The sequence below is a fragment of the Dreissena polymorpha genome, chromosome 3 (genome assembly GCF_020536995.1).
Source record: "Dreissena polymorpha isolate Duluth1 chromosome 3, UMN_Dpol_1.0, whole genome shotgun sequence".
Classification (NCBI taxonomy): Eukaryota; Metazoa; Mollusca; class Bivalvia; order Myida; family Dreissenidae; genus Dreissena; species Dreissena polymorpha.
Window position 1 is genome coordinate 69413196 of NC_068357.1, and position 27524 is coordinate 69440719.

The window sequence follows — 27524 nt, forward strand, 5'->3', positions numbered from 1 at the left end:
ACGACTTCCTAGGTTACACAACACCTACAAAATACAATTTGTTGTGTTATTTTTTTTTCGACACAGCTCAGACGCATTTGAGTTTCTATGTCTGATGGTTACCGGACTGGTGTGGTTTACAAGGATTCGGGCTCCCCCCTCACACACACACACACATTATATATATATGACAGAAAAAATGAAATGCGTTCATTAACGATGAGATTGAAAAATTGCAATTCTCGTTGAACTTAACCTGCCTCGACATGATTTTTAGTAAGATTTTTGATAATGCAGAGGCCATTTTACATAATATTGTCATAACTATGAACATAATTAATTTGAAAAAAATAGCCGACAAAGACCAATTTAGCGTGAGAATTCCCGGGTACGTTTCAGTATATTTTCCGTATCCCGGGTACATTTATATAGTACCAGAGCCGACAATGACCGGTCGAACATAAGTAAGTGGTTACGTAATATGTAGGACTTTCATCACAAACATCCGAATTTATTCTTTATATATGTAGGAGTGTAGGTAAAAACAATGCTTAAGGATCTTTGTGAAAACGGATAAAGATCTTTTTTAAAAATATGCATGATAAAACTAAATTGAAACATGTTCTTGGTAAGCTACGGTAAGCATTTTACATATAAAATTAAATACAAAATTCACTATTTTAAAGGTCATTTCGGTTTAAAACCCATGAAAGCAGATATAAATCTAATAAACACAAGACGAATACATTAAAACTTGCTTAGACTTAAATTTATCTTTGCATGGGACTTACAATCATGACAAGTCCTGTTTCATAAATTGATAAGCAGAGTTAAAATTTCCTAAGTATGTCCCAAAATACTTAAAGTGATATAATGGGCATCTAACAGTATATGCTATGTTTATAGGTGTCTATCGGAACCGTTGTTTGTTTTTGGTGTTTTCACTTCATATACACTTATTTTTGTTAATGCAGCATCAACATACTAAATCAATATCCCGGAAAGAGAAAAATAATGCATTTTAATATCAATTAGCGTACTTTCGTTTTGACAACTGACGACAAAAATGATTCGATGTACTATGCGAATCTAAATTAAGTTTTAGTACAGATTCGTTCATACGACACAAAGACACAATTTTGTTTTACGGATCATTTCAGCTTAGAAGACTTGGTGAGTCATGTAAAATATCGAATACAATATGTACCGGGGTATTTTAATAAACAACTGGTAGCAAGATGAGTTGCAGATAATTGGTCAGTTACCACATTCTACCTAACTCTTTTGAATGTTAATTCTTTTCAGATCAATTCAACAGTGAAAAATGCCCATAATATCACTTTGAATCCCATTTATGAGATCATTATTGGTTAAAAAGAAATAAAAACAAAATCAATGAAAAATTGTGCAGAGCTGATAGGCATGACTTGCATCCATATATGTATAAAGAATTGTTGCATTTGCGTTACATCATTTTCAATAAAGAATATTAAACCAAACGTAAACCTAGCCATCGCAAAGCTAATAAAAAATAAAGCTTTTTTCTGACATAAAAATGGCAGCTACTATTTTATTTCTGTGATTTTAAACCGATCAATACACAGCTCATCGTATTTTTATATTTCCATATCTTTATGGCTATTTCACTTTTACAGCTATTGCCAAATATTGTAGTAAAGATCATATCTAATTGTGATTTTGTTTAGTTTCGGCATTATGTGCAGGATCACGTGACTTTGTTGAAATCCCAATTAAATGTTAATAGAAATAAACACGCCGGTAAGTGCTGCTTTTTTCCAAATAACTTTATAAAAACAATTTTTCTAAAGAATTTCAACTAGTGCCTAAAATACGGATTTTTATGCTGCTTATAGCAATGTAAAATACATCATAGTTACTTTATTTAATAAGCCCCTCTTGTTGTTCATAAATTCCATGTATAATGAAGTCATATACACGGTTGTGCTGCATGCAACGTGATATTTTGTCACCGATTTCAGACGTTTTCAAGGATTAATTCCTATACTTTAAACGGGCCTTTTCACAGATTTTGTCATGTATTGAAGTTTGTCATTAATGCTTTATTTTGGTAAATTTAAAAGTTGGACCTAAAAATCTTCGGTAGAAAGGAAAACAAGAATACAATTAAAAAAGAGAAAAAAATGTAACCATCAACTGAGCTTGACCCACTGACCCCTGGAGTCCTGGAGTAAAAAGTCTTCCGCTTAGACCACTCCGCCATTCGTGCTCATGCTATGATGGAATGTATTTTATACTTTATATAAGCAATCCAAGTAGTTTCACAAAATATAATTATAACAACAGAACTTTCCAAATTATTCAATCGTTTCGCGTTGTGCAAACGCTTTATAATTTTCAGGTTTTCAAATCGTCAAAAGATGTATATAATGGATATTTTAGAGCACGGTAAATGCTCCGTATAACTATTCCCTTACAAAAATCAAAACTTAAACGAAAATTTGCAAATATGAAACAACTTTTTATGTCCCCCACCACTAAAGTGGGGGACATATTGTTTTGCCCTGTCTGTCTGTCTGTTTGTTTGTTTGTTTATTTGTTTGCGTCAAACTTCAACATTTGCCATAACTTTTGCAATATTGAAGATAGCAACTTGATATTTGGCATGCATGTGTATCTCATGGAGCTGCACATTTTGAGCGGTGAAAGGTCAAGGTCAATGTCATCCTTCAAGGTCAAAGGTCAAATATATAGCTTCAAAGCGGCGCAGTAGAGGACATATAGTGTTTCTGACAAACACATTTCTTGTTTTAATTTTGTCAATTTACCAACACGTGAAAAGGACCCTTTAAGATATCGGCACAAATTGCAAGAAAAACTGTCGTTTATGCACTTAAGATTTTTGCAAATGTATTTCAATAACTTAAGATGTTAAATAAAGTTCTTAACGGTGTGTTTATATTCTGTACAGTCCTTGTGTAAATCACTGAATCTATCTATCTCTATCTCTGTATACTGCCAACCGCTCTTTCGAGTATTATAGGCAGGGAAAAGGTGCACGTCAGGAACATTAGTGAGTGTGAAAGGTAAAAAGGACCCAGCAAAGGATATTGTTGGGTAGTGAGACTAAAAGCTTGAAATCTCCAGGAGAATGGAGAGAAGTCAAGTGGTTAAAAGAGTTTAGTGAAGGTGAAAGATAAAAGTGAGGGTTAAAAACATTATTTAACAGACTAGTACCGCACATTTACCACTGCCCTCTTGAACTTTTCAATATCGGATAGGGTAGCGATATCAGCTGAGAGCTTGTCCCATAGTGTGATGCTGTGTGGGAAAAAGGAGTAATAGTGGTAGAGTGATCCTGTCTGTATCTTTTGTAGATACAGTGGGTGCATGTGTCTAGTGAAGCGGATTGGTGCTTTTACATATTGTGGGAGAGGTATGGCAACAAGGTTGTGATAGATTTTGTAGAACATGATGAGTTTGCTGTCATTTTAACGATCTGCGAGCGATCTCCAGCCTAGATCTTGTACCATGGCCGAGACACTGAAAAAGGGAGAGTAATCTCGCTGCACCCAGCGTGCAACCCGGTTCTGCACTCTTTCCACTGTATTGATGGCAGTTTTGGTCCATGGGCTCCAGACAGTGGAAGCGTATTCAACTTGTGGTCGGACCAGAGACTTGTATGCGAGTTCTCGTACCTTTTTATTATGTGTTGTGATGTTCCTTTTAATGAAGCCTAGTGATTTGTTTGCATTGTTGGTGATTCTGTCAATGTGTGTATTATAGCTGAGGTCAGAAGAGAGATCGAGTCCAAGATATTTAGCATCAGAGACGGACTCAAGAGCTTGGCCATGGAGAAAGTAACTGTGTTCAATGACGTTGTGGTTCCTTGTGATGTGTAGGACCTGGCATTTGGATGGGTTAAATTCCATGTCCCACTCTTGTTCCCATTCCTGAAGCTTGTCTAGGTCTTGTTGCAGAGATGCACAATCTGAGAGAGAGTTTACAGTGAGGTAAATAGCCGTATCGTCTGCAAAAAGGCGAACGTTGGATTTAGTGACGGAAGAAGGGAGTTGGTTTATATATATAAGAAAGAGAAGTGGTCCAAGGACAGAGCCTTGGGGGACACCAGAGGTTACTGGGACTTCTGTGGAGCACTCACCATCCAATACAACTGTCTGACTTCTGCCAAAGAGGAAGGAACGGGTCCAGCCTAGAACCTGAGAGGAGACGCCATATTCTTGGAGGAGATAGAGGAGTTTTAGATGGTTTACCTTGTCAAAGGCCTTGCTGAAGTCAAGAAGGATGAGATCAGTTTGGCGGCCTGTTGCTAGGTTGTTGACAAGCTGGTCCGTTAACTCAATCAGTTGTGTCTCACAGGAGCGTCGGTCTCGAAAGCTATGCTGAAGTTCGTACAGAATGTTGTGGGTGTTGAAGTGCTTGGAAAGATGAGAAGCAACTACATGTTCCAGGATTTTACAAAGGATACAGGTCAGAGAATTAGGACGATAGTTTGCTGGGTCACTGGTGTCTCCTTTCTTATAGACATGGTATACATTTGCCTTGGCCCATTCACGTGGGATCTCACCAGTTGACAGGGATTTATGAAAAAGAATGTTGATAAAGTCAGAAAGTTCATGTCGTAGTTCCTTTAGTACCACTGGTCTAATCTGGTCTGGGCCTGCCGCTTTGTCTACCTTGAGGTTGCCTAGGAGTTTGAGGATGCCCACTTTACTGATGGAGATGTCCTCCATCTGGGGATAGCAGAGGAACTGACGAGGTATCCATCTGCGTAGCTTCTGCAAGCAGGACTGCTTCAGAGATAGGGGAGTGGTACCTGAGAATACAGACTGAAACTGTATATTCAAAATGTTTGCCTTTTCTTTGTTTTCGGATTTAAGGGTTCCAGTCAGTTTGGTCTTTTAGGGTAGAGATAGTTTCTTAATCTTGTTTTGAGCTTTTTAGGAGGGTGAACAGCTTCTTTGAGGAAAATTTGCCATCCTCAGTGTTGTTCGCTGCGATGTCCAGGATACCTTCCAAGTAGGAGTTGCAGGCTTTTTTGATTTTATTTTTAATGAGTGTTTTTAGATTTTTAACTTTTTGCCAGGTTGGACTGTGCTTTTGTTTTGTTTTGTATTTTGTGTATTTGGCAAAGAGCATGTCTCTCTTGTGGATAAGCTTTTTGATTTCTTTTGTGACCCATGGGAGAGACTTTTTGGACCCAATTTGTTTGGTCGGGACAAAGCTGGAGATACCATCCTCTATCATGGATTTGAAGCGACTCCAGAGTTCCTCGATGGTAAGTGTGTCCGCTTGCAGGAGGGTTTTTTGGGTAGCATCCTGTATGTATTCCCTAAATTCAGGCCAGTTTGCCTTTTTATAGAGACGGCAGGTTCTGGGGATCTGTTTGAGGATTGTAGGCCTTGCTTTGACAGTTGCAGAGACAATATCATGATCTGAGATTCCTGGTACTATCTCAACTCTGTCAACAAGGGTGTGGTTTGTGGTAAGGAACAGATCCAGAATGTTTCCTTGCCGAGTACTTTCGTTCACCATCTGGGTGAGGCAAAAGTCTTCTATGACCTCGAGAAATTTGTCATATACAGAGGAGGTGCTGCATCCTGGTTTAGGGGATGGTGTGTGATCTGTATCCCAAAGGAGTTTGGGGAAATTGAAGTCACCTAGGATGAGTTTTGGTCCTTTGACCTTACTGGCCAGTGCAAGGAATTTCTCTAGCTCGATAAGGCTTTCCATGTCAGACTCATGTGGTCTGTAGTAGGCTGCGACATTGAGTGGCTGACTTTCCTTTATTGGTATTTTGATCCATAGGATCTCACAATCAGTGTTAAGTTTAGTCAGTACAGATGAGAGAATGGTGTTTTTAGTCAGTATGAAGACTCCACCGCCTTTTCCTTTGACTCTATCCCTTCGGAAGACTTTGTAGCCTAATGACTCGGGGAAGATTTCACTGTTGTAGTGGTCCTTAGTCAGCCAGGATTCTGTTGCGGCGATGATGTCTGGTACGCGTGTGTGGATCAAGTTTTGGAACTCCAGTTTTTTGTTCGCTATCGATTGGCAGTTGATACAGAGAATGTTCAATTTGGATTTGTAATAATGAATTTGTGGGTTTCTTGGTGGTATATCTGAAAACCCCGTTGATTCTTCACTCTCGGGGTGTTACTGGTGTAAGCTGAATCTATAAACACAATAGACCGTCTATTTTAAAATTGTGGTTTGACTCCTATTAACCTTTTATTATTTAATAACTTAATTGCTTTCCACAATGGGAAAATGTTATTAAAATGTAATGTTATAAAAATCTAACGATAATTATTATCAAGAAACTTAATATTTGCTTGATAATCGAGTGTAGTGTTATTTTTTAACATTTCTCTACTTGATGAAATGCTAACAAGCATATGTGAAAATTATTAATGGATGTAAATATGAATGTTAAAGATTATTAAATTGAACGAACAACTATATTAAAACCATTGCCAGTGCGCTCCAGAGAACTCATAGACGACCTCTGTTTATGCACAAATGTGTTTAAGGGTTTTAATTTTAGATTTTATTTACTGTTTAGTAACTTACGATCATCCATTTTTCTTGTTTATGACAGAGAGGCAGCGGAGAATGAACAGAGAGTCAGCATTTTGACAGAAAGGCCACCGATATGCATCTACACCGTGTCATCCCGTAAACAGTTTTGCATTGTAAGCAAACTTCAGGAAACATAGTTTAGAACTTATAGTGTGTTGTAACCGCAAAGAAAATGGCAGGTAAGGTTTTCCGCTTTATATTCAACTTTTGGTTACCTTGTTGAATCATTGTTTCATTGGCATGCTTTTATTATATTGTGAACTTGTTTTGAATCCGGAAAACATGTCGGCCGTTAAGCTGCCTTGAAATAAGAATGAAAATATAAGTAACTCGAAGCTTTGTAAAATTCTCGTATTTGGCAATCGGTGGAATGTACGGCCTGTTTCCCAAACCAACTTTTCTGCACTATGCCATATGGACTGCATGAGAAGTACTTTTGATTGTTTAAAGATGTTTATAATTATCATTTGTAGGAATTAAGGTTTGCACTTTTTCATCCGTCCGAACCTAAGAACCTATCTCCTGAAGCCTTCTCTTCAACTTTGTGATAAATATCTTGTTCAAACTTTCATAGTTGAGTGGCCTTAATTTGACATTTGTAAAAAAAAACGGCGTACATTCTATAAGTTCACAAGTTTGCTATTGAAGACTCCTTATCAGCGATTTATCTGCAAATTACCGTAATAACACTATGTTTTCGGACACTTAAAAATAAAAAAAATTTTCGTGTCCGAAAACTTGGATACAAAAAATATTAACAAAATACAGGTGTCCGAAAACTTAGAGTCGAAAATGGAAGTGTCCGAAAATAGCGTCAATTGTATCAACGACTACCGGTAATAGCACGCGCTTGTAAAATACCATGCCGTATAGTATAAATTACAGTTATACATGTTTGCACTGCATTTTAAATAATTGTAAATGCTTAATTTATTTGACAGAAAGTTACTTCAAGGTTGTACTTTGACCAACGAGTTCAAAAATGAGCATGTGATGTACCGATACATGCTTGTATGAACCTGTAATAAGCGCAATAAAAAAAGCAAACTATGAATATTTTGTTTGTTCATTTCCAATAGTTGTTGTGTAACACCTTCGATTGTTCGTAAAACTTGTAATAGGGTGCATCACAATTTGAAACATTTAGTATTTGTCACAGTTATTTTACTGAGAAGCAGTCTTCGAATTAGCCTATAAGCCCGAAGCCCGAGTCGATTCTTTGGCCGGTCGGTCGATCCTAAATGCTTATAAAATAGCCCGATCGGTCGATTAAATATTTGAGCGTCATATCAATAACCTGATTTATACGCGTTTTTAAGAAGCACGTTTAAATTTGCTATTTAAATGCCTAAAATAAAGTTATACGTTTTAAAGCATGCGGCCGCCATTTTTCTAAACCGTCGTGTAAACATCCGGGTATGTTGCTATTTTAAGTAATGATGCAATTGACGCCCAATCAAGATGAGGTTATTCAAACTGAACATGCGTAGATCACGTTCCGGGATGTTCGCGCATCGGGCACTTCGTAATGTTTTAAAATAATGACCAATCTAGAAGCGTATTTAATTTAAGAAGCGTTTTCCGAAAATGTATTTATAATTCATGAAAAATGGACAAGTAATTTTTCAATAAAAATAAAAGAGTCTGTAAGGGATATTGTACGCATTGGGTTAAAACAAATTGATCCTTATTACAGTTAGGTTTCCATGTGTTTTAATCAATTATTTTTGCGTATTAGAATAAGTTTTACAATGTATTATTAATAATTGTAGTACTTTCGTTTATTCTGTAATCTGACGTTCTGCTACGTGACCTATTTTGCTACTTATAATTTGTTTACGAATATACAATACTTTTCACGGTTGACACATGCTTATCAAAACATCGGGAGTAAATTAAAGAAGCAGACATTGTCACTTGGTAGATTGGGCAATTAACACACCCAGTGGCCTTTTGTTCTGAAGCCACATGCCGACAATTCAGAAATTCACCGGCGATTGTCCTAGTAATAATACGGTTATAATCTGTTATTTTAATAGCCTGATGTATTTTTGAAGTTCTTCGGATATTTTTTAAACATGATAATAATTTCATTTGCTTTAAAATAAAACCAAACATCGGTCAAACTGATTAATGGAATCATTGAATGAGAACATGTGTAATAATAAAGTTACAATAAACAGCATAATTATCAGGTGCATTTTGTATAAAATGCATTTCAAAAGGAAACATTATACCCTTTATTACTGTAATCACATGCATCTGTTTTTACTAATGGAAGTAGATTTTCTGATTGTTAATAACTATTTTGGTGTTCCTGGCCAAAAAAGTCATAAAATTTAAACTGACCTCCTCGGGCTATTGAACATGTCTTCGGGCTATTAAAAATTCCATCTTATTAGCCCGAAGGGCTATTTGGCTAAAATATTTAGCGTGAAGACTGCTGAGAAGGGATAGTACCATTGCGGTAGATAATTGAAATGTTACTAGTAATTGGCACTACCCCTGGTAATTGTCATAACGCTTATGCTATCGGGCGAAACCATTGTTTAATACCGGTTTACTAGGTTATTTACCCAATAACGCAAATGTAATGGTCCATTGCCCTCAGGCATGCACCCGCAATGTTTTATGATGTTTATCTGGTTGTAAAACGACATGATCGAAGTGTCATTAGATATCGAAAACAGGTTCGAAATTTGGTAAAATAGGGCTGTAAAATATACTGTCCGATAACTTAGAGACATAAATAACGGACGAAAACTCGTGTGTCCGAAAATAAAGAGTCACGAAAATAATTATTTTTGCTAAAAAAGGGGGTGTCCGAAAACTTAGAGTGTCCGAAAACATAGAGTAATTACGGTACTTATTTTATCAGGCATTCACACCATGGAAATTTCTTTGTGGGTTACAAAATTACAGACAATTTGCAGCCAGTAAAGACAAGATAAAGAGCAAATATAAATACGAAATAAACGCTAATCACTTTCTTGCTGATATGGCTGGAAACAGGAAAGCGAGTGGCATTTACATTAAACAAATAATGATCATTTTGGAAATGTTTTTTAACTGTGACTGGTTTCACCTTTCATAAGCCTTTGTCTTTTTATCAGATGTAAAATGTATAGTTTATTTGTCTGTGTCCAAACATGAGTTATGGGGTTCTGATTTGAAGGTGTTCAATTTTCTAAATGAACTTTATTTCAGAAGACCATGATATAAGGAGGCTGCATAGGCCAGATGAAAGAAAGCACAGCATTGGAAGTACATGTAGTTCCTCTGCATCAAGAGATGAACCAAATGCACTAAGTAATACCAATAAATAAATACAAAGTAAAGCATTGTAAGACTTTTTTAGTTTTAGAATATTATATAAAGAAAAAATTATGAAAAACTCGATACATTTATATTGTATAACTTGTTATAAATTAAAATAACAGATATTTTCACTTACATATAAAGACATTCTGTGTGTAGTTAAAGCAGAAATTATTAGAGACTATGTTGTGCATAACAAGATTTTGAAATTGGTTTGCACCATTAAAGGGATCTTTTCACGCTTTGGTAAATTGACAAAATTGAAAAAAGTTGTATCAGATTCGTAAGTTTTCGTTTTAGTTATGATATTTGTGAGGAAACAGTAATACTGAACATTAACCATGCTCTAATATAGCCATTATATGCATCTTTTGACGATTTTAAAACCTAAAAATTATAAAGCGTTGCAACGCGAAACAATTGAATAATTTGGAAAGTTCTGTTTTTGTCGTTAAATTTTGAGAAACTACTAAGATTGCTTATATAAGGTATAAAATACGTCAAGAATGTGTATTCGGCGGAATAGCTCAGTAGGCTAAAGCGTTTTTACTTCAGGACTCTGGCAGGACTCCAGGGGTCACTGGTTCGAAACCTGCTCCGGGCAATGTTCTTTTCCTTTTTTTAAATTTTTTCTTGATTTTTTACTGGAGCTTTTATGATCCAATGTTTACATTTATCAATATAAAGCATTTAATGAATAAGTTAAAAAAATGCCAAAATCTGTGAAAAGGCCCCTTTAATTGTCATCATAACATGGTGATTTTTCATGCACATTTGATCATATGTCCTGTGGTGTCCTCTGTGTCATATGGATGCAGATTTCTTTAGTACTGCAATTACTTTCAATAATAAAAACATGGTGATCCACAAGCATTAAAACTGGTATTTTCACTTCTGTGAACCACTAAGACATCAAAATTGTTTTGGTTTTTGTTTATGCATATTTCAGTTTCAAAAAGGAAAAGAAAACATCGAAGTAGAGACTCATCCAGCAGTTCATCATCATCATCAGATTCTTCTTCCTCTTCCTCCTCATCTTCATCTACATCATCTTCAGATTCGACTGACTCAGATTCATCAGCTGGTAATAAATTTTGTACAAAGCTTATACAATTAATTTAACAATGTTCACCAAATATTTAGTAACAATGACTTTGACTGTTAACCTTAAAGGGGCCTTTTTATGTTTTGGTAAATTTACAAAGTTAAAAAAAATGTTTCAGGTTAGCAAATTTTCATTGAAGTTATGATATTTGTGAGGAAACAGTAATACTGAACAATTACCATGCTCTAAAATATCCATTTTATGCATCTTTTGACAATTTAAAATCCTGAAAGTAATAAAGCCTTGCAATGCGAAACGATTGAATAATTTGGAGAGTTCTGTTGTTGTTGTCGTTATATTTTGTGACACTTTGAGGATTACTTATATATAGACATGGTTGTCAATTTTCCGGATTATTCCGGAAATCCGGATTTGAGCCGTCCAGGGTTGATTTTGATGTGAATGTAAATCCGATGAGTTTGTTTAAGGCGGGTGGGGGTAGGGACAAAATTCTTTTAGTGCGGGATCATTTCAGAACGAATATTGTTATAGCATCGTCGGCATTCCGGACATTTGCGCTTGGTACCGATTTTATTTATTGATTTCTGATTGGTAAGCAGCTGGCACTGACATGAGCAGGCACTGGCTAAGTAAAGCACTGCAATATCATATTTTAAAACAATATGTTAATCAAATTATATATTGACTGCGTATTTGCTAGGTTACTGGTTTTCATTTTCTGCAGTCAAACGATATGCATATTTAATTTCATTTGCAAATGATGTATCGCGACATGTTTTCGGAAAGTCGTTTTCGGATACGCTGGTTTGTTAATTACATTTCGAAGTTCTTAATATCATTTGTTTAGAATGACAAATACACCTGCGGTGTTACGGATGGTTTGGTTTATAATACTTCGCATTGTACTCACCAGAAATTGCACCTAGAAAGACTATAAAAAAAGAACAATAAGCTAGGGCTCGGGGGGGTTGGGCCCTCTCTTCACTTTATCCTACGGCTTAATTTTCCGGATTTCAAATTTGGGCCAATTGACACCCCTGATAGAGTATAACATACATCACTCATTGTAAGAGCACAGATGGCCGAGTGGTCTAAGTGTTAGACTTCTTTAGGAATTTAGAATCAGTTCTTTAGGTATTTAGAATCAGTTCTTTAGGTATTTAGAATCAGTTCTTTAGGTATTTAGAATCAGTTCTTTAGGTATTTTGAATCAGTTCTTTAGGTATTAAGAATCAGTTACCTTGACTTTTTTCACACCTTAAGTTGAGTCCTTGAATATTAGGAATCTATGTATCAAGTTTCATTTCAAGTGCACAGTATGAAAGACTAGCTACTTTTATCTACATGCATCTAGTGTCTAAGCAAATATAAGTTTATATTCAACCTAGAATTACAGACCTTGACCAATATTGTCATTTGAATATGAAGCGTATATATTTTATGTTTGAAAGAAATCCGTGTGTCGGCAGGCCATTCTCCAGAAACAAGCACCTGCCTATAAAGTGCAGATGTTAATTTCTAAGATTAAATTGATCTATAATTATACCCCCACAAACGAAGTTTAGGGGGGTATATAGGAGTGAACTTGTCTGTCGGTCGGTCGGTCCGTATTAAGTGTCCGCTCTCTAATTCAAGTAGTTTTCACCCGATCTTCACCAAACTTGGTCAGAAGTTGTATCTACATGATGTCTAGGCCAAGTTCGTACATGGGCCTTGCCGGGTCAAAAATAAGGTCACGTGGTCAATTAGTGCGTTTTAAACATTCAGCATGTTGTCCGCTCTCTAATTCAAGTAGTTTTCATCCCATCTTCACCAAACTTGCTCAGAAGTTGTATCTAGATGATCTTAAGGCCAAGTTCGAACATGGGCCTTGCCGGGTCAAAAACCAGGTCACAGGTCACTTAGTACTAAACATTCAGCATGTTGTCCGCTCTCTAATTCAAGTAGTTTTCATCCGATCATCACCAAACTTGGTCAGAAGTTTTATCTAGATGATCTGAAGGCCAAGTTCGAACATGGGCCATGCCAGATCAAAAACTAGGTCACAGGATCACTTATATGTAGTACGTTTTACACATTGAGCATGGTGTCCGCTCTCTATTTCAAGTAGTTTAAATCCGATCTACACCACACTTGGTCAGAAGTTGTAACTAGATGATGTGTAGATCAAGTTCGAACATGGGCCATGCCGGGTCAAAAACTAGGTCACGGGGTCACTTAGTGTGTTTTAAACCTCACCCGCTCTCTAATTAAAGTAGTTTTTATCCAATCTTCACCAAAATTGGTCAGAAGTTGTATCTTGATAATGTCTAGAGCAAGTTTGAATATGGGTCATGAAGGGTCAAAAACAAGGCCACAGGGTCACTTAGGGTGTTTTAAACATTACAATGTTGTCCGCTCACTAATTCAAATAGTTTTCATCCGATCTTCACCAAACTTGGTCAGAAGTTGTATCTAGATGATCTTACGGCCAAGTTCGAACATGGGCCTTGCCGGGTCAAAAACTAGGTCACGGGGTCACTTAGTACATTTTAAACATTCAGCATGTTGTCCGCTCTCTAATTCAATAGTTTTCATCCGATCTTCACCAAACTTGGTCAGAAGTTGTATCTAGATGATCTTAAGGCCAAGTTTGAACATGGGCCTTGCCGGGTCAAAAACTAGGTCACGGGGTCACTTAGTACGTTTTACACATTGAGCATGGTGTCCGCTCTCTATTTCAAGTAGTTTAAATCCGATCTTCACCACACTTGGTCAGAAATTGTAACTAGATGATGTGTAGGTCAAGTTCGAACATGGGCCATGCCGGGTCAAAACCAGGTCATGGGGTCACTTAGTTTGTTTTAAACCTCACCATGTTGTCCGCTCTCTAATTCAAGTAGTTTTTATCTAATCTTCACCAAAATCGGTCAGAAGTTGTATCTTGATAATGTCTAGAGCAAGTCTGAATATGGGTCATGCCGGGTCAAAAACAAGGTCACGGGGTCACTTAGGGCGTTTTAAACATCACAATCTTGTCCGCTCTCTAATTCAAGTAGTTTTCATCCAATCTTCACCAAACTTGGTCAGAAGTTGTATCTAGATGATGTCTAGGTCAAGTTTGAATATGGATCATGCTGGGTCAAAAACTAGGTCACGGGGTATCTTAGTGTGTTTTAAACCTCAACATGTTGTCCGCTCTCTAATTCAAGTAGTTTTCATCCAATCTTCACCAAACTTGGTCACCAGTTTTATCTAAATGATCTCTAGGACAAGTTTGAACATGGGCCATTCGGGGCCTAAAACTAGGTCACGGGGTCACTTAGTGCGTTTTTTAACATTCAGCATGGTGTCCGCTCTCTATTTCAAGTAGTTTACATCCAATCTTTACCAAACTTGGTCAGAAGTTTTATGGAGATGATCTTAAGGCCAAGTTAGAACATGGGCCTTTCTGGGTCAAAAACTAGTTCAAGAGGTCACTTAGTGCGTTTTAAAAATTGAGCATGGTGTCTGCTGTTTTTTGTGAAGACGACATGCAAAATATTATGTGTCAATGCGGCATGTGGGGGTATTCATCACGTCTGTGACAAAGTAGTTTTCATCCGTTCTTCACCTAATTTGGTCAGAAGTTGTGTCTAGATGATATGTAGGTCATGTTCAAATATGGGTCATGCAGGGTCAAAAACGAGGTCACCATGTCACTTAGTTCATTTCAAGCATTTAGCATGGTGTCTGCTCTCTAATTGAAGTAGTTTTCATCTGATCTTCACCGAATTTAGTGAGATGTTACGTCTAAATGATTTCTAGGTCAAGTTCAAATATGGGTCATGCCGGGTCAATAACTAGGTCTCGAGGTTACTTAGTGCATTTCAAGCATTGAGCATGGTGTTCAAAACCTTTGAACGGGCGTATCTTGTATCAGTTTGGCACTCTTGTTATAACATCTTTTAAGCCATTCTTGAGAAATTAGCTTATTGAAAAACCTTTCCTTGGCTCGGACACTGATATCTATGCCGGGGTAAGTAGAATAGCTTAGAAATGCCCAGCTAAAAACACAACATACAATGAATATTTAAGACTTTCTAACCAGTCATTTCCAAAAGTGTCATATCTCCAGACATTATAATGTTTTGTCATTGGATTTCTTGTAATTAAAAAATTGTGTTCCGTCTGACTGTTAAACAATTTTGTATTTTAGAACATTCACACAAAAAGAGACAGAAGAGCAAAAGTAAAGAAAAGCATGAGGTACTTGTTATAAACTTCTATAAAGAAATATCTGTTTTGTCCTTCATTCTTTCTGTTGTAGCTTTGAAGAAATTTAAATGTAATGCTGCTTAAAACTGGATTTTATTACCTGTAAATTTTATTACAATTGGAAGACATTGTCTCAGACTAGAACAAGTGTTGTAGTAACCTGTAATAAATTTGACTGGAATTTGACATAGTGTTTACACGTCTTTAATAAAGCTATGCATAATTTTAATGTAAGGTTTCAACATAAATAAAACATAATCAATACGGTACTAAAAGTTGTACTATTGTTTTTAGAATATTTTATACGAATACTTTGTACTCAATAGTAGTTTGACATTCAAGACATTCAATGTTTCCTGCTATTAAAGGTGCTTTTATTATAAATGGTACTCAAAAAATAAATGTATTGGCACAAAAGTCCATTTGCCTGTTTTGTGAATTGAAAGGTAATGTTTTATTGTTTGTTATTAGATTTCCCCATACTAACCAATATTTTTTCCATTTAATGGATTTCCACTCACTTCTGGAAATGGTGACAATTCTATTGGGCCAATTTACACACATGATGGCGAACTGTGTCGTCTTGCTATACCCTTCCTTTGCGCATCGGGCATGTATCAACCGTTGCTGTTGAATCGACATATATTGCATAGAGGAAAAAGAAAAGCAAGAAAAGACGTAAAAGTGGAGAAAAGAAAGGACCGGTACAGTTGTCGCAGGTGGGGAAAACTTAGGTGTTTTTTTTAATGTCATACATTCAGTAATATTTCTTTACAGTTGTTTCATTTGCAAGCATTGACTGGTTGAGTGGACAAACAAACATCAATATTTTTTTAGTTTTAAATTAAAAACATAACCCTATTTATAACAATCCATAAGCTATTGTAACACTATTACCAAAAGAGTTACAAATTGGGGCGGTGGCATAGAAATAAGTTCCCTTCATAAGTAAATATGTTGTTAAAAAAGTTCAATGACATTTGAAAAGACTATTATTGCAAACTCTATTTTAAAGCATAAAATGTTTATATTAAATTGATTCATTATTCAATGAAGATACTATTAAACAGTCATAACCAAATAATTAGCAACAAAGACAGAATTGTGATACCCTTCACTCAATTCTCAGCAATACTCAGTCAATCATCCATTTTTGATTCCAAATGTTTCCTTACAAGTATTTATTTAAAAGCTTATTCAACAGACCATCATTCAATGCATTTAAAAGGGTGCGAGTTCAAAAGTTGATGTTTATTAAACTGCAAAGTATTTATTTGTCCTGACTTCTTCTGATTGGTGGAAGCAAATAGCCATTGGCCAGTACGCTTGTCTCACTGTCTTTTCATCAGTCTTTGTGTCGATACAAGGTTAACCGAAAATGGTATGTTTTGTCTAGCATCAATAGCGCTTCAAAGATGCTTTGATTCTTGTTTAGATGATGTCTTTTGAACACATCAACATTACCTGACTTCATTCTGACCTTGACATTGATTGACCTTTTGAACCTAAACTATTTCAGAAGGTCAAATAACCAATTCAGTAGGTCAAAATGTTTGGTTATTTAAAAGTGACACTTGTGGAATAACATCAATACCCCTTGATACAAATCTATTTGATACTTGCATTGATGATGCCTTGCATACTTTCAACGCACCCGCATCACCCCTAACTCATTTTGATATTGACAATGACCGTCTTTTGGACTAAGACTTATTCAAATTCAGACGGCCCATATACTTGGTTAACCCTTTGCATGCTGGGAAATTTATCGTCTGCTAAAATGTCATCTGCTGAATTTCTAAAATAAGCATTTTCTTCGATTTTTTTTCAAAGAACACTATCAGAATAGCAAACAGTTTGGATCCTGATGAGACGCCACATTCTATGGTGTCTCATCTGGATCCAAACTGTTTGCAAAGGCCTTCAAAATTCGGTTCCAGCACTGAAAGAGTTAACCCACGCTGACTGTTTCTTATTTCATCCAGCAGCATTAATGCTTCCTACAGTGCTTTGATACTTCAGAACTCGCAGTCTGTTCAGGTTTTATGCTGTTTGCTGCTCATCAGTATCTAAGGGTTGGAAATGAAGCCATAAAAATTTGAATCTAGTAAGAAAGGCCATAAATTTAACTTTCTAAGGGACCACAAATGCGTCGTAATAGGTATCTAAGTGGGAAAGAGTTAACCAATCAACACTCAACTCACTCTCGTCACCTGACCTCGTGTTGACCTTGACATTGACCTATTTATGCTCTAATACTAATTTAACCCTTTCAGTGCCGGAACCGAATTTTGAAGGCCTTTGCAAACAGTTTGGATCCAGATGAGACGCCACAGAACGTGGCGTCTCATCAGGATCCAAACTGTTTGCTATTCTGATAATATTCTTTGAAAAAAATCGAAGAAAATGCTAATTTTAGAAATTCTGCAGACGACATTTTAGCAGACGACAAATTTCCCAGCATGCAAAGGGTTAAATGGGTGACTCATTACAAGGCTTCCACAAGGGGCATTAGTGTTTCTTCAACTCTGCATCATACATGTTTATGAGAAACTTTGTACAATAATATTTAATTTAGAATATGCTTTGTTCAATTGTCATATTTGCTCCAAGGTAATCAACAGATATTGCTTGTTTGGAAATAGACGATTTAAAAATTTACCAAATTGGTATTGTTTTATCAATTTGAATGCATTTTGGGTTGTATTTTGATAAGATTGTTATAAGAAACAATTTTGCAATTTTTTTTCTCAACTTCTTAACTTAAGTTCATGAGAGAGAAGCACAAAAATAAGAAGCATAAAGAAGAAAGGAGTGCTCTGTCAGGGAAGAAGATACAACGCAAGATCAAGAAAACCAAGATTGACTTACAGGTACCCCAAGTCCGGCCCAGATTTGATATCGGCCACGCTCTGTGAGAAAGGGGTTAAATGCATGTGCATAAAGTGTTGTCAAAGATTAGCCTGTGCAGTCCGAACGGGCTAATCAGGGATGATACTTTCCACTTTTGTTGTGTTTTTAGCGCCACTGGCCAGAGGCCAGCAGGGCTCATGTCATGGTCCTGTGTCCGTCGTGCGTGCGTCCGTGCGTTAACGTTTTCTTTAAACATCTTCTCCTAAACTACTGGTCCAATTCTGATGAAATTTCTCAGGAATGTTCCTGGGGTGAACCTCTTTCAAATTTGTTCAAATTATGCCCCAGGGGTCACAAAATTGAAAATTTGCTTATATAAGGCCTATTTTGTGAAAACTTTCAAAATCCTGTCCTCAATAACCATTGGGCCTAGGGCTATCAAATTTGGTATGTAGAGACATCTAATCGTCCTCTACCAAATTTGTTTAAATTATGCCCCTGGGGTCAAATTTGACCCTGCCCCGGGGGTCACAAAATTGAACATATGCTTATATAGGGTCTATTTTGTGAAAACTTTACAAATCTTCCCATCCATAACCATTGGGCCTAGGGCTACCAAATTTGGTATGTAGTGGCATCTTATAGTCCTCTACCAAATTTGTTCAAATTATGCCCTTGGGGTCAAGTTTGAACCTGCCTTAAGGGTCACAAAATTGAACATATGCTTATATAAGGCCTTTTTTGGGAAAACTTTAAAAACTTCTTGTCCATAACCATATGGCATAGGGCTACCAAATTTGGTATGTACAATGAAGTGACATGTAATAGTTCTCTACTTAGTTTGTTCAAATAATGCCCCTAGGGTCAAATTTGACCCTACCCCGGGGGTCACAAAAATGAACATATGCTTAAATAAGGCCATTTTTGTGCAAACTTTAAAAATCTTCTTGTTTATTATTATAGAGCCAAGGGCTACTAAATTTGGTATGTAGTGACATCTAATAGGCCTCTACCAAATTTGTTCAAATTATTCCCCTGGGCTCAAATTTGACCCTGCCCCGGGGGTCACAAAACTGAACATATGACCTTTACCAGGGGTGATTACTGCAGCTGTGTGGCTCTGACCAACAACATCTTTTAAACATGAGATAAAACTCTGTCATTTAGTGCCATTTTAGATCAGATGGTGATTGCTTACAAAGGAATTGAAGTAAGAACATGTGTTATGCATTTTTTTCTTATAAACTGAAAAAAGTCTGGTTTTATTTAAATATGTCGAAAGTGACCATATATCCGGATAAAAATATTTCTGATGACATGTTAATTTCATGTCTTTTTTTGTAGTGTTTAAACCAGTTTAATAATATCTTATTGATTTTAAAAACACATCTTCCATGAACATAATTATTTCAAGAAAAGTCAATATATAATACTGCATGGTAAACTCAAACTTTGTATCCAAGAGAAGGTGTTGGAATTAATGATGTGCAATGTTCTTAACTATCGTATATGCTGCTTTTTAATTACTAATGATTCATTGTTCCATTTGGGCATCGTGACTCACGAATTGTGGATATGATTCATATATCAATGATCCATATATATATATTTCTGACCATTTTATAATTTTCTTCATATAAGTTATGAATTGATCTTAGAAGTCAAATGTATTACTTTATTAAATACATTTATAAATATAAAGAAATAATCTTTAGATTATCATAATATTCTCAGGCCTGTTGGTCTTAGGGATGTGTGGGTTGTTGATTATATTTTGAGATGATTGTTTACAAAGAAAGATGCTACTATTGTATTTGTTATAAATTTGTGAAAGGCTCTGAGAAGGAACCAGAGATTATTAACCCTTTACCAAACACTAACAGGATTTTACGGGTTTGTAGCTGACGACTTTATAAATAATTGTGATAAAATGAGAAATTGCTCAAGATGAGTAATTTCTCCTTTTATCACAATTATTTCTACCCTACCTGATCATTTCCTTCAGATTCCATTACAATTAAATTGTCGTCTGCAACCTCTTTCAAATTGGGACAGTCCAAAATGTGTCGTTTGGTAAAGGGTTAAGGCATTTTGATTCCTATGGGTCTTGTGAATCTGTTTCAAATCAAATGCGTAGATTTGATCTTCAGCATCTAAAAATATGTGAAACAGAAAGAACAACAATATCTTTTGGAGAGATAAATGTACCTACGTTATAAGCAAAGGACCTGTGCGACAATTCCCGGGCTTTTTAGTCTGTTTAGTTAACACCGTAGTAACGTTTTCCATATATAAAAATGCTCACCCTTCCAACTTTAAGCGCCAAGTGGGACGAGGGATAGAAAGAGAAAGTCACATGCTTGAGTACATTTCAACCCATGCGCATTGCACGCTTTTTTCGCATAAAAAAACAGTGGAGCGATACAGGGCCATCATGGCCCTCTTGTTCCTTGAAATGAAGACTGTTCTTGTAGAAAATCCATATCAGGCGGAAAGTGTCGTCCCTTATTAGCCTGTGCAAACTGCATAGGCTAATCTGGGACAACACTTTACCCTTATGTATTAACCTGTTCAGTGCTGGGACCGAATTTTGAAGGCGTTTGCAAACAGTTTGGATCCAGATGAGATGCCACAGAACGTGGCGTCTCATCAGGATCCAAACTGTTTGCTATTCTGATAGTATTCTTTGAAAAAAATTGAAGAAAATGCTAATTAAAAAAATTCAGCAGACAACATTTTAGCAGACGACAAATTTCCCAGCATGCAAAGGGTTAAAACCCCTTTTTACAGAGCACGGCCCAAATGTTTGAAACTCGTCACGTTGGCATCGGGTTGACTTCTGCATGATTCTTATATTGGTTCAAGTGGCATTCAGATGTCGATCTATGTTTTCAATAAACAGTATTGTAGCCGTTAGAGGGAATTGTTCAAAGATTGTTGAAAGTTCAATTTTCTAATTTTTAGCTTCGCTGGCCTCTGGCCAGCGGGGCTTATGTCATGGTCCTGTGTCCGTTGTGCGTGCGTTAACTTTTTCTTTAAACATCTTCTTCTCCTAAACTACAAGTCCAATTCTGATAAAACTTCTCACAAATGTTCCTTGGGTGAACCTCTTTCAAATTTGTTAAAATTATGCCCCTGGGGTCAAATTTGACCCCTCCCCGGGGGTCACAAAATTGAAAAATTGCTTATATTAGGCCTATTTTGTGAAAACTTTCAAAATTTTCTCGTTCATAACCATTGGGCCTAGGGCTATCAAATTTGGTATGTAGAGACATCTAATAGTCCTCTACCAAATTTATTCAAATTATGCCCCTGGGGTCAAATTTGACCCTGCCCTGGGGGTCACCAAATTGAACATATGCTTATATAAAGCCTATTTTGTGCAAACTTAAAAAATCTAATTGTCCATAACTGTGGGGCTTAGGGCTACCAAATTCGGTATGTAGTGACATTAAATAGTTCTCTACTTTGTTTGTTCAAATTATACCCCTGGGGTCAAATTTGACCCTGCCCCGGGGTCACAAAAATGAACATACGCTTAATATATTCGCGGCCCGCGAAATCTCTCCGCATTTTACACTAGTAGATTCTGCCTAAGCATTTTTAAAACGAGCGATATAATTGGCTGTCATTTCCCAATCTTCCAATTAAAATCGGTTTCTTAAAATGTGTTCGGTATTTCGTATGCAAATGGCGCTGTTGTAAAGCGATAATTAAGATTATTGAAATGACAAAACCAATCGAATTAACGACTGACATCATAAAGTTTGATAGGAATAATGAAATGTGTTTGTCAACGAAAAAGACTACGTTTTAGATACAAGAAACACATATTTTGTTTAGAAATGTGCACAGTGAATTTGTGTCACGGAAACCAGTGTTTCTGTTTGCAAATTGGAGTTCAGTTTACTTGCGAGGTAAAACAATTTAGAAGAGGATCTTTCGAACATGGAAATAGACAAACATGATTAGATTTATATGATAGTGGATCTGTGTATAAACAGATTCATATGCATATTCTGCTTTATTATGTTTGTCACGCTGTTCAGTTAATTGAAATAGCATTGAACTAAAGATGTGAAATGCAAGGTATTGAAAGGTAAACAAATTAAATATATTAATTTAATTCAGTTTAATACATCATTAACACAAGAAGAACACTTAAGTGTGTTTGTTTATATTTAGTCCATTAACCTTGTTTGTATATAACATTTTATATAAAATTTGTATTGTTTAGTTTGTTTTCTCCAAATGGTTAGTACATGCTGAAAATGGTGGTTTTCTGAATCCTGCGATAACTTTAAAAGCTCTAAATTTGTTCATGAAACTTGTAACATGGATAGATGGCAATATGGACATTATGCACGTCATTTCATTTTGTTCCTACGTCAAAAATTGTGGTTGCAATGGCAACCAAAAATAAAATAATCTGAAAATGGTGGAATTTCTGACAATGGTGGAGCCGGTAGGGAACCATATTGCTTGACAATAGCCTTGTTCTTTTATGTTAACATTCTCAAAATTCTTGTTCTATTATATTTATCCAAAAAAAAATGAATGACATCATTTTATGAAAAAAAAATAAATCATTTTATGATTTATAAACAGATTTATAAACAGATTGCAAAAAATATTTGTTCAAGATAAAATTAACAACAAATTGTTACATTGAAATAAAGTGATTTCAATATTCAGTAGCAAAAAAGTAAGGAAATTCAACTTAAAAAAAGATGTATCTATTAAAAGTATATTCTACCGATGCCATGAACAATCCCGCTAAGTCTATTACTAGCAACCTATCAGAGAATAGGTCAGATACCTTATTTCAATATATGACAATCCTAGTATTTTTCAAAAACAAACATGACAGGTAACCAACATCAGATGTAAAAAGTAAAGGAAGTAAGGTCAAGCTAATTGTTTGTCATGATATCTCTTTAAACCTCACGCCATATGCAAGTAGTTTTGCCATAATCGCAACATCTTGATGAATTATAATTCAATTTTTTGTCTCATAAACATTTACGTTGAAAAAGCCTGCTCTACAAAGTAATAACAATCCTACTGCCTTTCGGCACCTCATGAACCTGAAAAACTCGTAACTTTAAGTTTCCTCAGGCAAATATCTTCTTTGTACAATAAACAATTTCTTCACCACGTTAACGATCCTGCTACACTCACTAATGCCTCAAGAATGAGTAAAGTTCAGGTGATCTACGTCATTAGGTATTTTGCATATGTCATGAACTATATAACTAACAGAAACTTTGAAACCCACAAACACTTTTTGGAATTTTGGAAAAAGATTCATGAATGAATGAAGGAACTTTCATTAATCTTGTAGAACATGCGTAGATTTGATCTTCAGCATCTAAAAATATATGAAATAGAAAGAACGACAATATCTTTTGGAGAGATAAATGCACCTACGTTATAAGCAAAGGACCTGTGTGACAATTCCCGAGCTTTTTAGTCTGTTTAGTTAACACCTTAGTAACATTTTCCATATATAAACCCTTCCAACTTTAAGCACCCAGTGGGATGAGTGATAGAAAGAGAAAGTCACATGCTTGAGTACATTTCAACCCATGCGCATTGCAAGCTTTTTTCGCATAAAAAAAAACAGTGGAGCGATACAGGGCCACCATGGCCCTCTTGTTTGTTATAGATTCAGAAAAAACAAATGTATCTTTATTGTGCAAAAAAACACTGACAAACTAATATTGAAAATACAATATCTATTGAGAAATCTTCATTAGAAATTGATGAAATAATGAAGCGTTACAAACACAATATAAATAACTCTAATTTGTTTTGTTTTTGTTATATTTTGTGACAATTGGTGGATTGCTTATATTAAGTATAAATGCACACTGTTAAGTGACAGACCCCATGGTGGATCTTTTTAATCCAAAGGTCAGTGGTTCAAGCCCATGTGGCGATTTTTTTTCCATAAATTGAGCCGTGCTTTGTGAAAAGGTGGTCTAATGCATGTGTGAAAAGTGTTTTCCCAGATAAGCCTGTGCTATTCACACTGGCTAATCAGGGACGACACTTTACGCCTAAACTGGATTTTTGCTAAGGAAAGACTTTCTTTAAAGGAAAAATATCATAAAAGTGGAAAGTGTTGTCCCTGATAAGCATGTGCAGACTGCACAGGCTAATCTTGGACAACACTATGCACATGCGTTAAACCCCCTTTTCCCAGAGCACAGCCCATATTCTTGTTTTATACTAGATCTCCTCAGTTATGATATATACATTTATAGCATTTTATGAGGAACTAGAGCAAATTCCAAAATCTGGGAAGAAGACCTTTAAACGTTCACTTTGGTAGGTATTTTATTTAGCAGATCTGTTGATTATCAGTGACCTGAATATCTGTGTATGGACTATGAGTTACAGAAAATACTGGTAGACGTTCTTACACAACTGAGATTGTTTGTCTGAAAAGGTAATTATACAATATGATTTGTTTGTTTAATGTTTGCAGAGGGACAAGAACAGGGAAGAGTTACTGAACTTTCTGAATGCAACTATGTAGGAAACCTAAAGCAAATGCAGATAAAGATGGACAACTCTTTGTGGATCTGTTAAGTTGTTCTTGTTGATGCTCTCCCTTAGAATATAAAAAGTACAATAAAACTCGTGTCAGGCCATAACATTTATTATGCCCCCTTTTGAAGAAGAGGAGGTATATTGTTTTGCACATGTCGGTCCGTCGGTTGGTTGGTCCGTCCACCAGATGGTTTCCGGATGATAACTCAAGAACGCTTAGGCCTAGGATCATGAAACTTCATAGGTATAATGATCATGACTGGCAGATGACCCCTATTGATTTTCAGGTCACTAGGTCAAAGGTCAAGGTCATAGTGACTTGAAATAGTAAAATGGATTCCGGATGATAACTCAAGAATGCTTTGGCCTAGGATCATGAAACTTCATAGGAACATTGATCATGACTGGTAGATGACCCCTATCGATTTTCAGGTCACTAGGTCAAAGGTCAAGGTCACAGTGACTCGAAATAGTAAAATGGTTTCCGTATGAAAACTCAAGAATGCTTACACCAAGGATCATGAAACTTCATAGATACATTGATCATGACTCACAGATGACCCCTATTGATTTTCAGGTCACTAGGTCAAAGGTCAAGGTCACGGTGACCCAAAGCAGAAAAATGGTTTCCGGATGACAACTCAAGAACTTATGCCTAGGATCATGAAACTTCATAGGTACATTGATCATGACTGGTAGATGACCCCTATTAATTTTCAGGTCACTAGGTCAAAGGTCAAGGTCACAGTGACTCGAAACAGTAAATGGTTTCCTGATGATAACTTGAGAATGATTAGGCCTAGGATCATGAAACTTCATAGGTACATTGATCATGACTGGCAGATAACCCCTTTCGATTTTCAGGTTACTAGGTCAAAGGTCACAGTGACAAAAAACGTATTCACACAATGGCTCCCACTACAACTGACAGCCCTTATGGGGGCATGCATGGTTTACAAACAGCCCTTGTTTATGTTATGAATCTGCAAATCCAGAAGACAAATACTGGTGCTGACGTATATAAACTCTTATTTTGTATTATTTCAATTGTGAGATTTATTCTCAAGTGGATTTTGCTATTTATGTACTGAAGGGATATAGAAACAACGCAATCATGTATCTTGTAAAATCCAGAAAAGTAAGATTACTATTTCAGGTGCACATGTATGTCCTTAATTTGAATACCCCCCCCCCCTGTTATACAATAATGGTAAATAATGCAACTTAAAGAAACTAGTGAACAGTTCTTAAAATGCTCTGTTCCACTATTTAGTTATTTAGTTTATTAAATATCTTCCAATCCAAAATGCATTTTTAGCATGTTTAAATTGGTTCAACGTTTCTTCCATGGATTATGTCATGGTTAGTATTTCTAAAGAAACAAACCAGCGTCAACTATGTACCCGTGTTTAATTTATTCTTATAATTTTGAAATAACTAAAACGTTGTTCATTGTTTACTGTTATGCTTTGACTGGTTTGTAGGCTAATTTGTTATGTGATTGTTCTGTTTTGAAATAAAAATGTATTTTTGTAAATCTTTCCGCTTTGTGTTCATCTTTTAAAACTGGCCCACCAAACATGTCTTGAATTGAGCCCCTCTTAGACCAATATCACTCAGCAAATTAGCGGTTATATGCCCCATGTTAGTTTTGCCTTTTTATGTCCCCCACTATAGTAGTGGGGGACATATTGTTTTTGCCCTGTCTGTCTGTTGGTCTGCTGTTGGTTGGTTTGTCTGTTGGTCTGTTTGCGCCAACTTAAACATTTTGCAATAATTTTTGCTATATTAAAGATAGCAACTTCATATTTGGCATGCATGTGTATCTCATGAAGCTGCACATTTTGAGTGGTGAAAGGTCAAGGTCATCCTTCAAGGTCAGAGGTCAAATATATGTGGCCAAAATCGCTCATTTTATGAATACTTTTGCAATATTGAAGATAGCAACTTGATATTTGGCATGCATGTGCATCTCATGGAGCTGCACATTTTTAGTGGTGAAAGGTCAAGGTCATCCTTCAAGGTCAGAGGTCAAATATATGTGGCCCAAATCGCTAATTTTATGAATACTTTTTGCAATATTGAAGATAGCAACTTGATATTTGGCATGCATGTGCATCTCATGGAGCTGCACATTTTGAGTGGTGAAAGGTCAAGGTCATCCTTCAAGGTCAGAGGTCAAATATATGTGGCCCAAATCGCTAATTTTATGAATACTTTCGCAATATTGAAGATAGCAACTTGATATTTGGCATGCATGTGTATCTCATGGAGCTGCACATTTTGAGTGGTGAAAGGTCAAGGTCATCCTTCACAAGGTCAAGGTCATCCTACAAGGTCAAACATCATATAGGGGGACATTGTGTTTCACAAACACATCTTGTTCATTTTGTATTTTAACCTACTGTCTGTTAACCATCGTTAGCTTATATTTCGTTCTAAAGCCTGTTCTTGTTTTTAATCAAGCTCCGGGTTTACTTAGTCCGAATGCCAACTTGGTTGGTTTTTTGGTTTTGATACTTACCGGTAAGCGTATGAACACGCTTCCCAATATCTAAAAGAACACGCTTCTCAATATCTAAAAGAACACGCTTCTCAATATCTAAAAGAACACGCTTCCCAATATCTAAAAGAACACGCTTCCCAATATCTAAAAAAGGATACGTTACACAACTGACCGCCACGATATGACAGAAATTCGGTTGAAAACGGTAAAAAAAATCAACTGGCCACGCGAAATTGATCTGCCTTATGCACACGTTTCCCATTATTTCAAAAATACAACGCAATATACCGGTAACCGACCGACGTGATCGACTGAAATTCTGTTTGAAACGGCTTAAAAACCAACTGACCAAAATAAATATAAATACTGTTTACTTGAAGTTTATTTGTGTGGTGTCGGCTAAATGTACGTTTTCATCATAATATA

General features: G+C 36.1%; 1 protein-coding gene across 1 annotated transcript; it reads left to right on the plus strand.

Moving 5' to 3' along the window:
- Positions 1 to 6685: 6685 nt before the first annotated feature.
- Positions 6686 to 26129, plus strand: LOC127874655 (corepressor interacting with RBPJ 1-like). The gene is made up of 7 exons (XM_052419130.1): positions 6686 to 6740; positions 9769 to 9870; positions 10829 to 10963; positions 15123 to 15172; positions 15835 to 15900; positions 17950 to 18054; positions 24528 to 26129. Exons 1-7 carry the CDS (start codon positions 6734 to 6736, stop codon positions 24576 to 24578), a joined length of 516 nt encoding a protein of 171 aa, XP_052275090.1. The 5' UTR covers positions 6686 to 6733; the 3' UTR covers positions 24579 to 26129.
- Positions 26130 to 27524: the final 1395 nt, after the last annotated feature.